The sequence below is a fragment of the Lagopus muta genome, unplaced genomic scaffold, assembly GCF_023343835.1.
Source record: "Lagopus muta isolate bLagMut1 unplaced genomic scaffold, bLagMut1 primary scaffold_137, whole genome shotgun sequence".
NCBI lineage: Eukaryota > Metazoa > Chordata > Aves > Galliformes > Phasianidae > Lagopus > Lagopus muta.
The window spans coordinates 990-16,881 of NW_026040192.1; the positions used below are offsets into that span (position 1 = coordinate 990).

Here is a 15,892-nt window from a genome sequence, read left to right on the forward strand (position 1 = left end):
GGGGGGGGGGGGGCTGCCCCTTTCTGGGAAGGGGGGAGGAGAGGTAGAGAGGGGGGGGGATAATTGAGGGATAAATGCAGGTGGTGTCCGCTGAGAGCCCCAAAGAGAGTCAGCAGGATGAAGGTGGCGGTGATGGCTGTGGTGCTGCTGGTGCTGCTGCTGAGCAGGGGGGGCCTGCGAGGTGAGGAGACCCGGGGGGAGGAGGGAAGAACCAGAAGGGCAGACAGAAATGTGGGGGTGCAAAGGGGGAAGGGGGGGCAGCGCTGTGCAGGGGAACCCGTTTTGGGGGGAAGGGGGGGCAAAGGTGTGAAGAGGGAACACTGGGGGGGAAACATTTATGGGGGGGGGTCTCAGCTGTGATGGAGAGCCCTGGGGTGTTGCACCCGTCTCTGTCACACAAGGGGGAGACCCTTTTGTGGGGGGTCACCTCCGCATCTCTTGGGGGGCGGGGGGGGTCCACTTGGGGGGACCAATATGAGGAGGAACCACTTATGGGGAGGAACCTTTCGTAGGTGTCTCTGTTGCGAGGGGGGAACTCAGCAATGCAACGCTTGTCTCTGCTTGGGGAACCCGTTTGTAGGGACACCTGTGGGCGTGGGAACCATTTGTGGGGGGAACCTTTGGTGACGGAGACCAACTGGGGGAGGGGGGACCCATTTGCGGGAAGCACCACAGCGATCTGTGAGAGGCAGCCATGCGGGGGGGCATTTATTGAAGGGAGACGTTTTGTCGGGATCACGGTTGCAAGGAGAAACCCATTTGTGAATGGATTCTCACTTCCGGGGCACGCATTTTCGAAGGACTGACTTCCGGTTCAGACCCCAGGACTGCATGGAATCTGTCTCCAGGGCCGTGTGGGGTGGGGGACGTTTGTTGTCCCCTCCCCCAGAAGAGCACCCGCCTTTAACCCCCTCTCCCCCCACAGACGTCTCCCCACAGGGAGCTGCGCTCCACATCCGAGAGGCCCCGTTCGACACTTCCGGACCGCTCTGTACCTCTGCCGGAAGTCCCAGCTCGGCATTTCCGGTTCCGGCGACACGGCTCTCACTTCCCGGTCTGCTCCTTTGCTGCGGCTGCTGCAAGGAACCGCGGGTGCGGGTTTTGTTGCCGCACCTGAGCTCCCCCCCACCCGGGGGGGGGATCCTGGACCTGGGGAGGGGGCCGTATTTATTGTTTGTGGCGGTTGAAAGCGCTGCGGTGGTGAAATAAAGGCGTTTTGTAGAACTTTGTGTCTGTGATGGGGGAGGGAAAACAAATGGGGGGGGGAACCAAGGCGTGGAGTAATCAAAATGAGGGGGGCAGAACGGTGGAGGGATCTGAATGGGGGGTGGAGGCACCGGATGTAAAGGGGAAACCCTTTCCCCAGAGGTTTCCCCTTTACATCCAGGGGGAGGGGGGGAGAAATTATGGGGGGAACCAGATCTGGGGAGAAACAGATATTGGGGAGTGTGAGGGGAGAGACCAAGTGGGGGGGGGGGGGGAGGAACCAAATATGGGGGGAACTAAATATAGGGAGGGCGACACACCAATACGTGTTAACTGTGGTTGGAGGGAAGCACATAGAGGGGGGCTGCGTTGGGGAACACGGCGTGGAGCGATCCATGGGAGCGGGAGGCCGAAAGAGCGCGAGGAACCAATGTGGCACGGAACCAAAGTTTAGGTAATCCGTTTCCAGGTAGAAACGCATTTCAGGACCGCCTCCCCAATGTCACGTGAGAGCGGGCGCACCGCCCCCCTGCCTCAGCTGATTGGTCGGAACCTCGGGGCGGAGCGTGCGCAGATTGGTGAGAAGTTCGGACGGGGGAGGGGCGGAGAAAGAGGGTGGCAATGGCGGCGCCTGCGGGTGTTGGTGGGGGTGAAGCGGGTCATCGACTTCAGCCGTGAAGGTGCGGGCAGACGGGCGGCGGCGGGGCGGGCGGGCGGGGCGGAGGGGCGGCGCGGTGTAGGCCCGGCGTCGCGGAACGGCTCGGGGCCTCGGAACGCGGCACAGGCCGCGCGTAGGCCTCAAGGCCCGGTTCGGTTCCCCGCTCCCATACAAGCCCTCATTTACCTGCCTGTGTTCCTCCCCGTTCCGCTCTCCACAACCCGCCCCAGCCCCTCAATCCAAGCCACCCCCATACCCACCCCAACCCCACGTCACCCCTCATGCCCCTGTCCGTACCCGCCTCAACCCCCCCACAACCGATCCCAGCCCCTCAGACTCCCGATGCCCACCCCACACGTCCCCCATTTTCTCTCCAGCCCCATATAACCCCTCATTGCCCCCCCAGACTCCCCCCATATCCCCCACAGCCGCCCCACAACCCATCCCAGCCCCTCATACCCCCCCCAGGTGCGGGTGCTGCCGGGCGGGCAGGGGGTGCAGACCGAAGGGGTGAAGCACTCCATGAACCCCTTCTGCGAGATCGCCCTGGAGGAGGCCGTGAGGCTGCGGGAGAAGGGGGGGGCAGCCGAAGTGATCGCAGCCACCGTGGGGACCTCGAAGTGTCAGGAAACATTGAGAACGGCTCTGGCCATGGGGGCCGACCGGGCCGTGCTGGGCTGAGGTGGAAGCGGGGGGCCGGAAGTGGGAACCCAGGGAGGTGGCAAAAGTGCTGGCGGAGCTGGCGAGGAAACAGCGAGCGGATCTGGTGCTGCTGGGGAAGCAGGTGGGGGCTGGAGGGGGGGTTGTGTGGCAGCTGTGAGGGATTGTATGGGGGTTGGGGGGATATGGGGGGTGTGGGGCTGTGATGGGGTGCAGCAGGGCTGTGGGGGGGAATAGAAGGGGTTCGGGGGGCCCTGGGGGTTGGGGAGGAAAAAAGGGGGTTTATGAAGGGGTGTAGGAAAGGTAGAGCTGTAGGGAAGCTGCGGGGGGTTATGGAAGGGTTGGGGGGGCTGCGGGGTGGGAATAAGGGGGCTGTGGGGTGATGGGGGGGGTGAATATGGGGAGGTCAGGGAGTTGTGGGGCTATGGGGAGCACACAGGGGGGCTGGAGGGGGATTGGGGGGGGGTGACGGGGATTGGGAAGGGATGGGGGGTGGAGGAGGGCCTGCAGGGGAGTAGGGGGGGCATTGGGGGAGGGGGAGCTGCGGAGGGACACGAGGGTGTTGTGTGAGGGCACAGGGCACCCCATGATCCTGTGGGTCCTTCCTGGGGTCTCCTGTAGCCCCCCCCAGTCCCCCCCCCCACAATGTTCCTCCATCCCCCCCCAAAGGCCATCGACGACGACTGCAATCAGACGGGGGCAGATGGTGGCAGCGCTGCTGGATTGGCCCAGGTAACGACACCCCCCCCCCCCCAAAAAAACCCCAAATCAGCCCACAGAAACCCCCCCCCCCTGTTATGAGATACCTGCGAAGTATTATGGGATGGCGGCACCCCTCCCTCTTCCTGCTCCACATACAATGGCGTGGGGTCCCGTAGGGCAACCTTCGCGTCCCAGCTGGAGCTGGAGGAGGGGGGGGGAGCTGTGAGGGTGCAGCGTGAGGTGGACGGGGGGCTGGAGACCCTGAGGCTGCGGCTGCCGGCCGTGGTGACGGCGGATCTGAGGCTGAACGAGCCCCGCTACGCCACGCTGCCCAACATCATGGTGAGGGGGGTTGGGGGGGGGTTGGGGGGCAGGGGGTCATGGTGTGGGGAGGGGGGTTGGGGGTAAAGGGGGCTGGGGGGTTGGGAAATGGGGGACCTGGAGGTGTGAGGAGGGATTTGGGGGGGTTCATGGGTGGGGAGGGGTTTGGGGGTAAAAGGGGGGCTGGGGGGGGTTGGGAAATGGGGGACCTGGAGTTGAGGAGGACTTTGGGGGGTGATGGGGGCTGTTTGGGGTGTTGGGGGAGGGGGTTTGGGGGGGGTCTAAAGGCAACGTGGGGTCCTGGGGCTTTTGCTGAGGGGGGTTAAGGCAATTCAGAGGGCTGGGGGGGCCCTAAAAGGCGCTGGGGGTTCACGGGGGGCTGTGATGCACTGCAGGCTGAGAGGAATCTAATGGGATGGAGGGGTTTTGGGAGGTCCTGGGGGGGTGTTTGGGTCGGGGGGCGTAGGGGGCGCCCAAGGGGGGGGTGGTGGGTCCTGATCCCCCCCCCCATTTGTGTCCCCACCACAGAAAGCGAAGAAGAAACCCCTGGAGGGTGGTGGCGGCCGCAGACCTGGGGGGGGGCCCCCAACCCCGGCTGAAGGTTTTGGGGGGTGGCTGAGCCCCCCGGGCGCCAGGGGGGGGTGTGAAAGTGGGCGACGTCCCCCGAGTTGGTGGCACAGCTGCGCCAGAGCGGCTGCGTGTAAAGGGAAGGGGGGGGGGGGGGGGGCAAATATTGGGGGGGTCCCCCCAGAAATTGAGGGGCACGACCCCCAAACACCAGGGAATGATCCGCCGTTATCAGAGAGCCTCGGGGTCGGAGACCCCCAACTGATGGGGGGCATCCCCCCAAAAAGGGGGGAGGTCCTCGACGATGACGGGGTGTCGCCAATAAACGGGGGGGTGGTCCCTAAAATCAGAGGTTTGCCCCCCCCCATCTCCAAGGGGGTCCTTACAAATCGGGGGGGGGGGTCCCCAGGATGTGGGGGTCGCTGTGCCCCCCCCCCCTTTGCAGTGCCTTTCTGCCCCCCTCCCCCACCCGGGGCGACCCCAATAAAGGGAGCAGTGATTTCAGGCGGGTCTCTTTGTGGGCGGGGCTTCAGCGCCTCCCCCCCCGTTGTCACTTTTTCCCCTTTTTTGTCTTTTTTTTTCTGTTGTTTTCAAGGATTTTTCTTTTAATTTTCACGTTTTTTCACAGCACCTTCCCTCTTTATCCCCCTTTGTCCCCCTTTGTCCCCTTTGTCCCCTTTGTCCCACCTTTATCCCCCGCGCCGCCCCGCAGCGCCCCAAGCATCCCTGCTCTCTCTTATGGGGCGCCTGTCCTCCCCCTCCCCCGCAGTACCTGCATGCCAGGCCCATGGAGCTCACCGCAGTCCCAGTGTCCCCTATAGGAGCCCCACTGCGCTCCCCGTATTCCCCCATAGGATCCCCTATAGGACCCCCACCGCAGTCCCTATATCCCCTATAGGACCCCCTATAGACCCCCTATATTTCCCCTATAGGACCCCCTATAGGACTCCCTGCCCCCCCCGAGCTGCAGCAGCGCCCCACGCCTCCCGCCATAGCTCCGGCCCTGGCCCCGCCCCGCGCCGGCACTGCAGGCCAATCCTCGCTGCGTAAGCAAATATTTGACCAATGGAGGGAAGGGGGGCGTGGTTACGGCGGCAGGCCCCGCCTCCCGCGTTGCGGGTTTCCTCTTGCGTGACGTCACCAAAGCGCAGCCAATAGGCAGCGCCGGCTGCACGTGGTGGCCAATGAGAGTGCGGCTCGGCCCCCTGCAGGGGCGGTACGGTCGACCCCGTACAGCCCTCTCAGAGCCGGAGGAGGGGAAGATGGCGGCGGCGGACGGCGACGATTCGCTCTACCCCATCGCCGTGCTCATCGACGAGCTCCGCAACGAGGACGTGCAGGTACCGAGGGGCGGCTCCAGGCCCGCCCGACCCGCTCCGGTTCTCCCCGCGGCCCCCGATTCGCCGCTCTGCCCGCCGAAACGTGACGGCGGCCCCTGAGGGTGCCGGTGGGCGGCGGCGCTTCATGGCGCGGAGCTCGCTTCGTCCCTACGGCGGTTGGAATGAGAGGCGAGCGCGATTTGCCCGCAGCGCCCATTCATTCTGTAAGCGGGGCGTTGATTGGTCCGCCGCTTCACCACAGAGCGGGCTGAAAGCGCCCCGCTTCTCCTCGGCGCCCCCCTGCGGCGGGGGAAAGAGCGCCACTGGGCGCCAGGCAGCGACCAATCAGAGAGCGGGGGACAGCCGCGGCGGGGGGCTGGCGGGGGCGGCCAATGGGTGGGCTCCGTCTGCCGCAGTGCTGCTGCTGCGCAGCCATGAAACGACGCTGCTGATTGGCTGCGGCTTGGGGAGGGGGCGTCTCGGTTTCTGCCGCCCCCCACGTGCGGGTTTCGTGCCCGCGCGGGTCGGTTTTGCCCCCCCACCCCGTTCCAGGGGGGGGATTTGCGCCCTCCGGGATCCGCTTGGGCTCCTGCAGGCTGGTCAGCAGCGCCTCGTGACCCCCCGACCCATTTCCCCCCCCCAGCTCCGTCTGAACAGCATCAAGAAGCTGTCGACCATCGCGCTGGCGCTGGGCGTGGAGCGCACCCGCAGCGAGCTCCTGCCTTTCCTGACGGGTGAGGGGGGCGCCGGGTGTGGGGGGGCGGGGGGGGGGGGGCACGGGTGGGGTCGTCGCAGCGATGCCGTAACACCTTCCCCCCCCCTCCCCCCCCAGACACAATCTACGATGAGGACGAGGTGCTGCTGGCGCTGGCGGAGCAGCTGGGCACCTTCACCGCCCTCGTGGGGGGGGCCGGAGTTCGTCCACTGCCTGCTGGTACGGAACCCCCCCCGGCCCAAACAGCTCCAAGCCCTCCTCACCATCCCCACCACCCTCAGTCGTGGGATTTTGGGGGTTACGCTGGGAGGGTGGGAATACTGAGATGGGACCCCAGAGTAGAGAGCCCTATGGGTGCATTGGGTGCTCGTGGGGGGGGGGTCAGTGCTGTGCCTGGGGTGGGATGAGGGAACACGCAAGGGTGAAGGGGGAGAGAAACCCTCTTGTGTTCCCCACAGATGAACCCTGTGGTGCTTTGGCATTGGGGTGGGATGTGGGGACACCTGGGCTGGTGGTGCTGGGAGCTGGGGGGTGGCAACGGTTTGTTCATCTCCCACTTTGATCTTTGGGTGCTTTGGGGTGGGCAGCGCTGTGCCTGAGCTGGGGGTGGGGATGGGGCACGGCGTCCCCCCCCACATCGAGCCCTGGTGGGACACCGGGGTACTTGGGTGGGACGTGGGGACGGCCTGGGGAGGGCGGGAGGATTTAAGGTCCAACTTCAGGCCCCATTGGGGTCCCTTAAGGGGGGAGGCGTGGGGCTGTGGGCTCTGGGGGGGTCGGCACCCACCTGATGGCCCGTGATTCCCCACAGCCCCCCTTGGAGAGCCTGGCCACGGTGGAGGAGACGGTGGTGAGGGACAAGGCGGTGGAGTCGCTGCGCGCCGTGTCCCATGAGCATTCCCCCGCTGACCTGGAGGGCCATTTCGTGCCGCTGGTGAAGCGCTGGCGGGGGGGGGATTGGTTCACGTCCCCGCACCTCCGCCTGCGGCCTCTTCAGCGTCTGCTACCCCCGTGTTTCCAGCCCCGTGAAGGCCGAGCTGCGGCAGTGAGTGGCCTCAGGCCTTCCCCTGGTGACCCCAGCCCCTCTTTTGGTGACCCCAACCCGTTCCCTGCTGGCCCCATGGCTGCTTCTGGTTGCCCCAACCCATCTGTGCTCAGCTCTGGGTTGTCCCAGTTGCCCTGTTATCATCCCCGCACTGTCTGCATTCCCCCCCTCCAAATTGTCCCCATCCCCCCCCCCCCAAATTGTCCCCCATCCCCCCCCCCCAAATTGTCCCCATTCCCCCCCCAAATTGTCCCCATTCCCCCTCCCAAATTGTCCCCATTCCCCCCCCCCAAATTGTCCCCATTCCCCCTCCCAAATTGTCCCCGTTCCCCCTCCCAAATTGTCCCCGTCCCCCCCCCCAAATTGTCCCCATTCCCCCCCCAAATTGTCCCCATTCCCCCTCCCAAATTGTCCCCGTTCCCCCCCCAAATTGTCCCCCATTCCCCCCCCCAAATTGTCCCCATTCCCCCCCCCAAATTGTCCTCGTTCCCCCCCCCCAAATTGTCCCCCATTCCCCCCCCAAATTGTCCCCCGTTCCCCCCCACCAAATTGTCCCCATTCCCCCCCCAAATTGTCCCCCGTTCCCCCCCCCAAATTGTCCCCATTCCCCCTCCCAAATTGTCCCCCATTCCCCCCCCAAATTGTCCCCATTCCCCCTCCCAAATTGTCCCCATTCCCCCCCCAAATTGTCCCCATTCCCCCTCCCAAATTGTCCCCATTCCCCCCCCAAATTGTCCCCATTCCCCCTCCCAAATTGTCCCCATTCCCCCTCCCAAATTGTCCCCGTTCCCCCCCCCCAAATTGTCCCCATTCCCCCTCCCAAATTGTCCCCGTTCCCCCCCCAAATTGTCCCCGTTCCCCGCAGGTATTTCCGCAATCTCTGCTCTGATGACACCCCCATGGTGCGCCCGCGCCGCCGCCTCCAAGCTGGGAGAGTTGCCAAAGTTCTGGAGCTGGAGCACGTCAAGAGTGAAATCATCCCCATGTTCTCCAACCTGGCCTCCGACGAGCAGGTGAGGGGTGGGGGCAGGGAGCGGGGTGGGGGGGGGCAAAGGATGGGGGCAAGGAATGGGGTGAGGTGGGGTGGGGGGGGAGGATGGGGGCAAGGAATGGGGGTGAGGTGGGGGCAGGGGGGGGGTGGGATGGGCTGGGGGCTGGGGCTGGGGGTCAGGGTGGCAGCAGACGCCGAGGGGCCGGGCTGCTCCCCCCGCCGCCCCCCTCATCGCCCCCCATTCCCCCCCGCAGGACTCGGTGCGGCTGCTGGCGGTGGAGGCTGTGCTGTGAACATCGCGCAGCTGCTGCCGCAGGAGGACCTGGAGGCCCTGGTGATGCCCACACTGCGCCAGGCGGCCGAGGACAAATCCTGGCGCGTCCGTTACATGGTGGCCGATAAATTCACCGAGGTGGGCGGCCGCCGGGCTGCGGGCTGTGGGGAGCTGCTGTGCCCCCCTCCTCCTGCGCCCCCCTCCTCCTGCGCCCCCCTCCTCCTGCGCCCCCCCTCCTCCTGCGCCCCCCCTCCTCCTGTGCCCCCCCTCCTCCTGCGCCCCCCCTCCTCCTGCGCCCCCCCTCCTCCTGTGCCCCCCTCCTCCTGCGCCCCCCTCCTCCTGCGCCCCCCCCTCCTCCTGCGCCCCCCCTCCTCCTGTGCCCCCCCTCCTCCTGCGCCCCCCCTCCTCCTGCGCCCCCCTCCTCCTGTGCCCCCCTCCTCCTGCGCCCCCCTCCTCCTGCGCCCCCCCTCCTCCTGCGCCCCCCCTCCTCCTGTGCCCCCCCTCCTCCTGCGCCCCCCCTCCTCTTGCGCCCCCCCTCCTCCTGCGCCCCCCCTCCTCCTGCGCCCCCCCTCCTCCTGCGCCCCCCCGACCCCAGCGCGACCCCTGAGCTTTGTGAGCCCTGCCTGCATCCTGACTCCTCCCACAGCTCCCTGTTGGGCCGCCCCCTGTGACCCCGGTGACCCCCCACGTTGGCCCCCCCCGTATCTCCTCGTTAGGGCACCCAGTGACCCCCACGCCGACCCCCCCCCCCCCCCCTTTGCCCCCCAGCTGCAGAAAGCCGTGGGTCCAGAGATCACCAAGACGGACCTGGTGGGCGCCTTCCAGAACCTGATGAAGGACTGCGAGGCCGAGGTGCGGGCGGCCGCGTCCCACAAGGTCAAAGGTCAGCGCAGCCCCCATCCTCACCCCGGTGGGGGACGCAGGGATGTCCCTTATGGGGGTCCTGCTGTCCCTGTGACCCCGTGTGACCCCGTGTGACCCCGTGTGACCCCCTATGACCTCACTGCCCTGCCATCCCACAGAGTTCTGTGAGAATTTGTCCCCCGACTGCCGCGAGGCCGTCATCATGGGTCAGATCCTGCCCTGTATTAAGGTAGGGGCTGGTGGGGGCTGGGGGGGGGAGCAGCCCCGGGGGCTCCTGGGGGTGTCACAGCCATGGCCGCCCCAGGAATTGGTGTCAGATGCCAACCAGCACGTGAAGTCGGCGCTGGCGTCCGTCATCATGGGGCTGTCGCCCATCCTGGGCAAGGACAACACGGTTGGAGCATCTGCTGCCTCTGTTCCTGGCGCAGCTGAAGGATGAGGTGGGGGTCTGGGGGGGGTAGGGGGGGGGTTAAATGGAGTGGGGACGTGAGGACACAGGGTGGGGTTGGGGGGACGATTGGGTCGAGGACCAGAGTGGGGTTGGAGGGACGTGGGATGGGGACGCAGGGTGGGGGGCAGCGAGGGTGGGGATGTGGTGCAGCTCCATGCCGGGCTGAGGGCTCAGGGCTGTCCCTGCTCTGTGCCTGACGCTGGGTGACCCCGCAGTGCCCCGAGGTGAGGCTGAACATCATCTCCAACCTGGACTGCGTCAATGAGGTGATCGGCATCCGGCAGCTCTCGCAGTCGCTGCTGCCCGCCATCGTGGAGCTGGCCGAGGACGCCAAGTGGCGCGTGCGGCTGGCCATCATCGAGTACATGCCGCTGCTGGCGGGGCAGCTGGTGGGCACTGCTGGGGGCTGGGGGGGGATTGGGCACTTCTGGGGGCACTGGGAGGCACTGGGATGGACTGGAGGGGGAAGAGTGCTTGGAGGGAGCAGTGGGGCAAAGCGGGGGAAGTGGGAGGGGGTGAAACGTGGGGGGGGCGCTCAAAGGGAACTGGGGGGCACCGGGAGGGGGATGGAGCGCTTGGTGGGGGCAATGGGCAAAGTGGGAGAGACTGGGAGGGGGATGAAGCACTGGGGGGGAACTGGGGAGCACTGGGAGGGACTGAGGGACACTGGCAGGGTGGTGGGGCACCGGGAGAGCAGTGGGACAGACTGGGAGGGGACTGGGGTGTGCTGGGGGCTGCAGCTGTCACTGCGGGGTGCTGGTGTGCACTGTGAGCACTGGTTTCGTGCAGGGCGTGGAGTTCTTCGACGAGAAGCTGAACTCACTGTGCATGGCCTGGCTGGTGGATCACGGTGAGGGAACTGGAGGAGGACTGGGGGGCACTGGGGGGTGTTGGGAGGTGCTGGGAGCACTGGGATGGTGGTGGGGGCATGGGGAGGGCACTGGGAGCACTGGGACGGGGCAGCAGGGCAGGCTGGGAGGAGCTGAGTGTCAGCGGGGCTGCAGGTGGTCCTCAGTGGTCCTCACTGCTCCTTACTGGTCCTTACTGGTCCTCACTGCTCCTTACTGGTCCTTACTGGTCCTCACTGGTCCTTACTGGTCCTTACTGGTCCTTACTGCTCCTCACTGCTCCTCACTGGTCCTCACTGGTCCTCACTGGTCCTCACTGCTCCTTACTGGTCCTTACTGCTCCTCACTGCTCCTCACTGCTCCTTACTGCTCCTCACTGCTCCTTACTGCTCCTCACTGCTCCTCACTGGTCCTTACTGGTTCTTACTGCTCCTTACTGTGCCCGCAGTGTACGCCATCCGGGAAGCGGCCACCAGCAACCTGCGCAAACTGGTGGAGCGCTTTGGGCAGGAATGGGCGCAGGGCACCATCGTGCCCAAGGTGCTGGCGATGGCCACCGACCCCAACTACCTGCACCGCATGACCACGCTCTTCTGCATCAACGTGAGCCTCCGCCCTCGGCCCCCCCCACGTCCCCATGGGCCCTGGGACGGCCGCCTCGTCCCCGCCGCGTCCCCGTTGTCCCCACGCCGTCCCCCCTGACACCCCCCCCCCCCCCAGGTGCTGTCGGAGGTGTGCGGGCAGGAGATCACCACCAAGCAGATGCTGCCCACGGTGCTGCGGATGGCGGCCGACGCCGTGGCCAACGTGCGCTTCAACGTGGCCAAATCGCTGCAGCGCATCGGGCCCATCCTGGACAGCAGGTGGGGGGCGCCGACCCCTCCTTGGGGACGGGGATGTCGTCCCTAAGCCCCCTGGGGTCAGCCGTGTCACCCCTGCGTCTTCTCAACCCCTCCTGGGGGTGGGGATGGGCCCCCAAATCCCCCCTTCCGGAGGGCGGTGGTTTCCCCAGAGCTCCCCTTGGGGACAGCTGTGTCACCCCCAGGCCCCATGGTGACGCTGATGTCACCCGGTGTCCCCTCAGCACGCTGCAGAACGAGGTGAAGCCGGTGCTGGAGAAGCTGACGCAGGACCAAGATGTGGACGTCAAATACTTCGCCCAGGAGGCGCTGAGTGGTGCGGGGACATCTGGGGGGCATTGGGGGCATTGGGGGGCAATGGGGATGTGGGGGACATTGGGGGCAGTGGGGGCATTGGGACAACGGGGACATGGGGGACATTGGGGGGTGGGGATGGTGAGGGGTGTCGGGGCACAAGGAGGACATAGGGGGCACAAAGGGGGCATTGGGGGTGCGGGGGGGGACATTGGGGCACAGAGGGGACATTGGGGCCACAATGGGGACATTGGGGGGCACAGTGGGGACATTGGGGGCACAGTGGGGGTGGTGACAGCACTCCGTTGTCCTGCAGTGCTGGCGCTGGCCTGACCCCCTCCGGACCCCCATCGCCCTCCTCGCATGTCACCGCTGCCCCCCACCCGGTGCCACCACCCCCACGGGGGGCTTCGTGGCCTTGTCACCACGTCCCCCCCGCTGTCCCTTCGGTTATTAACGATAACGAATTCGCCGTTAATTAATAAACCGCCACTCGGACCGTCCTTATCTCGTTCCCAGTCCCTCCCAGTGACTCAACTGGGGGCCTCCCAGTGACTCAGCCCCGGCTGCCACCGCGTCCTCAAGGGGAGGGGGGGGGCGGGGGGTGCCAGAAGCGCCCTATGGAGGGTTTGGGGAGGCGGCAGCGCCTGGTGGGGGGCGGCGGGGGGGGCGGCAAGGGGGGGCGTTTGGGGGCGGCGGCTGTGGGGCTGGTGGCCATGGTGGCCCACACCGAGCTGGTGGCGAGGGGACGATGCCAGGTAGGGGGGGGGGGCACCTGAGGAAGGGGGGGAGCGGGGGGGGGAATAGAGATTGGGGGGGTTGGGAGGCAATGGGGGGGCGGTGCTGGGGGTGGGTGATGGGGGGGACGGTGTTTGGGGGGCACGTGGGGAAGGGGAGGGAGGGGTAAATAGGGATCTGGGGAGCTGGGGGGGGGGAAATGGGGGGTGGGAGGGAGGTGGTGCCGCGGGGGGTGGCGGTGTCACCCGGGTGGGTGGCGAGGTAAACCTGCAACGTGACACCGGGCGATGGGGGGTGACGGTGGGGTGACCCCCGCAGTGGCGGGGCTGCATCTTCGTGCTGGAGCTGCTGATGTCGGGGTCCACAGCGGGTGCTGCTGCTGCTGCTGCTGCGGTATCACGTCCTGCGGCCTGCAGGTGCGGGGGGCGACGGGGAAAGGGGGGGCAACCGGGGGGGGGGGAGGGAGGGGGGGACCAGAATTGCGGGGAGCGGTGCGTCACGGGTCCGCCTCACACGTGGGTCCTCCTCGTGCCTCGGTCCGAGCACGATCAGCGTCTCCCCGGGAAAGGAGAACCATACCGAAGGGTTCCCTGCATCTTTGGTTCCTGCCCACATTAATCCCCACCCCCTGCGGTTTTCCCCGCCGTTTATTCTCCCCCAACACTGACTCCCCCTCACTCTCTGTCACCCCTCCCCTCAATCCCCATTTGGTCCCCCACACTGGGGACCCCCCCCACATCGTGCCCCCCCCTCACTGCCCCCATTCTCCCCCCAGCTGGCCATGCTGGACGCAGGAACCCAGGACTGGCGCGTGGTTCTGACCCCCCCCCGGGTCCTTTGGGCGATGCTGGAGATGGGGCTCTGCGCTCTGCACCCCGGAGTGCAGTGGCTGCCGGTTGCCCCCTGCCCGCCCCCCCCGGGCCCCATGGCGCAGAGCATTGGCTTTAGCCATGTTGGGTCGTTTGGTTTTGGCCCCCCCGGGTTTTTTTTGGCCACCCCAGGACCGGGCCCCAGCTTTTCGTAGCCTGGGGGCTATGGGGGGCCGTGGCCGTGGGGGGGGCCATTCGCCCTCCGGGCTCTTCTGTGGCGTCACCCCACGCGGGCGCTGCTGGGGGCGGCGGGGGCTGCGTGGGTGCTGGGGGCCTGGCTGCTGGCAGCCTGCGAGAGGTGAGTGCTCCATGGGGTCCTGGGGGGCTCTATGGGGGCTCCATGGGGTCCTGGGGGGCTCTATGGGGGCTCTATGGGGTCCTGGGGGGTTTGGGGGGCTCTATGGGGGCTCCATGGGGTCCTGCAGGGTTTGGGGGGCTCTATGGGGCCTGGGGTCTCTATGGGGGCTCTGTGGGGCCTGTCTGCTGGCAGCCTGTAGGAGGTGGGTGCGGGGGGTTATGGGAGGTATGGGGGACTCTGGGGTCTCAGAGGCATCTGTGGTGTCTCAGTAAGATCCTGAGGGGCGTCTGCAGGGGTCTGGATGGCCCATGGAAGCTCTGAGGGTGATCTGTGGGGGTTCTGTGGGGTCATGAGGGGCTCTATGGGGGCTGGGGGAGTCTGTGGGCATCTATGGAGGTTTTCGGGGGATCCATGGGGGCTGGGCGCCTATGGGTGCCTGGGAGGGTCTACGAAAGCTCTGTGGGGTCCCTACGGGGGCTCCATGGAAGCTCTATAGGGTCTCTATGGGGCTTTATGGACCCCACCCCTGCCCCATAGGGAGACCCCGGACGGGCGCTGGGAGCTCGCGGCGGGGCTGTGGCTCGTCCCCGTCACCTTCCTGACCGTGGGCTATGGGGACACCGTGCCCCCAAACCGTCTGCGGCCGCCTCGTCTGCCTGGCCACCGGCGTCATGGTGCGGCCCCACAGACCCCAATGTGACCCCAAGACCCCAGTGTCCCCCATTGACCCCCGATGTCCCCACTGAGCCCGTGATCCCAAAGACCCCAATGTCCCCAGCGACCCTTAATGCCCCCAATGTCTCCCAAGTGACCCCAAGACCCCAACGTTCCCAATGACCCCAATTCCCCATTGACCCCAATCTCCCCATTGACCCCACTGACCCCCCCCCCCCGCAGGGCGTTTGCTGCACGGCGCTGCTGGTTGCGGTGGCCGCCCGGCACCTGGAGTTCACGCGGGCAGAGCGGCGCGCTGCATGGCCTGGTGCTGGGAGCCGCAGCCAGAAACAGGTGGGGGGGGGGGCAAATTGAGGGGGGGCTTGGGAGGGTTGTGGGGGGAGACGCAAATGTGGGGCGATAAAAAACCAAGAATATTTGTCATGGGAATCGTCAGAATTCAGGGGACAGAAGGTGAACCTCGGGCTCTGGGAGGAGTCCTGGGTGGTGTCACCGCAATGACCCCAATGTCCCCAATGATCCCCACTGACCCCAAAGACCCCCAGAGACCCCAGTGACCCCATGTCCCCCGTGACTCCACTGACCCCCAACGTCCCCAGTGACCCTCATTGTCCCCCATTGTCTAAATAGACCCCAACGTCCTCAGCGACCCCAACTGACCCAGAAGACCCCGATGTCCCCAATGGCCCCCAATGTCCCCACTGATCCCAATGTCCCCGTTGCCCCGATGTCCCCCCAGCTCCGTTCCCGTGCTGTGCGAGTTCTGCAGAGCGCCTGGCGGCTGCACTGCGCCCCCCCCGCAGCCCCCAGCCGCTGGCGTTTGGGAGCGGCGGCTGCTGGCGGCCATTGAGGGGTGAGTGTGGGTTGGGGGGGGGGGGGGGGGGGCACATTTTGGATGGACCCCCCCCATTTTGGGTCATCCCCCTCCCCCAGGTTCCGTTACGCACGACGGCAGCACCGGCGCCTGCAGGAGGAGGCGGAGCCCACGGTGACGTTGGAGAAGGTGGGAGCTTGGGGGGGGGGCTTAAGGGGGGGAACCCACCCCCCCTTCTCCCTTCACCACGTCCCCTCCCCCACTGATGTCCCCCCCTAATGATGTCCCCCCCCCAGGTGATGGCGGCAGTCACGGAGATCTCAGTGGGGCTGAGGGACGCGCGGGGACGGCTGGAACGACTGGAGCACATTTTGGGGGCAGGACAACCCCCCCGAGACCCCCCACCCCCCCACCCCGAGACCCCTCCCCCACCCCAGGACCCCCACCACCCCAAGGGATTGGTCCCACCGTGATGGCAGCCATGAGTCCCAGTCACGGCTCCCCCCCCAGCACTGATCCCTTTTTAAGAGCTGGAAATGGACGACGTCGTCCCTCCCCCCCCCCAAAATAAAACCCACCAAACCCCAAATCAGTGATCAGACCTCATTCTTTTACTGAGGCTCAGCCCAGCCCTGGGGGGGCAACTGAAGCAGCACCAGAGGACCCTGAGCCCAACCCCCCCCCTCCAGCAACCACCCGCAGCACCACACCGCCAACACCCGG

At 66.5% G+C, this 15,892-nt stretch overlaps 3 protein-coding genes across 3 annotated transcripts; all 3 read left to right on the forward strand.

Moving 5' to 3' along the window:
* Positions 1-1,705: 1,705 nt before the first annotated feature.
* ETFB (electron transfer flavoprotein subunit beta) lies at positions 1,706-4,267 on the forward strand. Its single transcript, XM_048932877.1, is given in 9 exon segments — positions 1,706-1,886; positions 2,253-2,536; positions 2,538-2,648; positions 3,194-3,220; positions 3,222-3,256; positions 3,403-3,568; positions 4,076-4,099; positions 4,101-4,154; positions 4,156-4,267. Coding segments are annotated over 9 exon segments (978 nt in total). The 3' UTR covers positions 4,252-4,267.
* On the forward strand, positions 4,259-12,278 carry LOC125687644 (serine/threonine-protein phosphatase 2A 65 kDa regulatory subunit A alpha isoform-like). Its single transcript, XM_048932874.1, is given in 19 exon segments — positions 4,259-5,454; positions 6,077-6,167; positions 6,266-6,336; positions 6,338-6,367; positions 6,960-7,118; positions 7,120-7,193; positions 8,059-8,206; positions 8,439-8,468; positions 8,471-8,596; positions 9,227-9,341; positions 9,481-9,551; positions 9,627-9,719; positions 9,721-9,762; positions 9,989-10,162; positions 10,563-10,623; positions 11,070-11,224; positions 11,342-11,484; positions 11,706-11,797; positions 12,092-12,278. Coding segments are annotated over 19 exon segments (1,848 nt in total). The 5' UTR covers positions 4,259-5,298; the 3' UTR covers positions 12,109-12,278.
* Positions 12,279-14,735: 2,457 nt separating this feature from the next.
* On the forward strand, positions 14,736-15,642 carry LOC125687642 (intermediate conductance calcium-activated potassium channel protein 4-like). Its single transcript, XM_048932872.1, has 3 exons — positions 14,736-15,208; positions 15,289-15,358; positions 15,466-15,642. Exons 1-3 carry the CDS (start codon positions 15,048-15,050, stop codon positions 15,640-15,642), a joined length of 408 nt encoding a protein of 135 aa, XP_048788829.1. The 5' UTR covers positions 14,736-15,047.
* Positions 15,643-15,892: the final 250 nt, after the last annotated feature.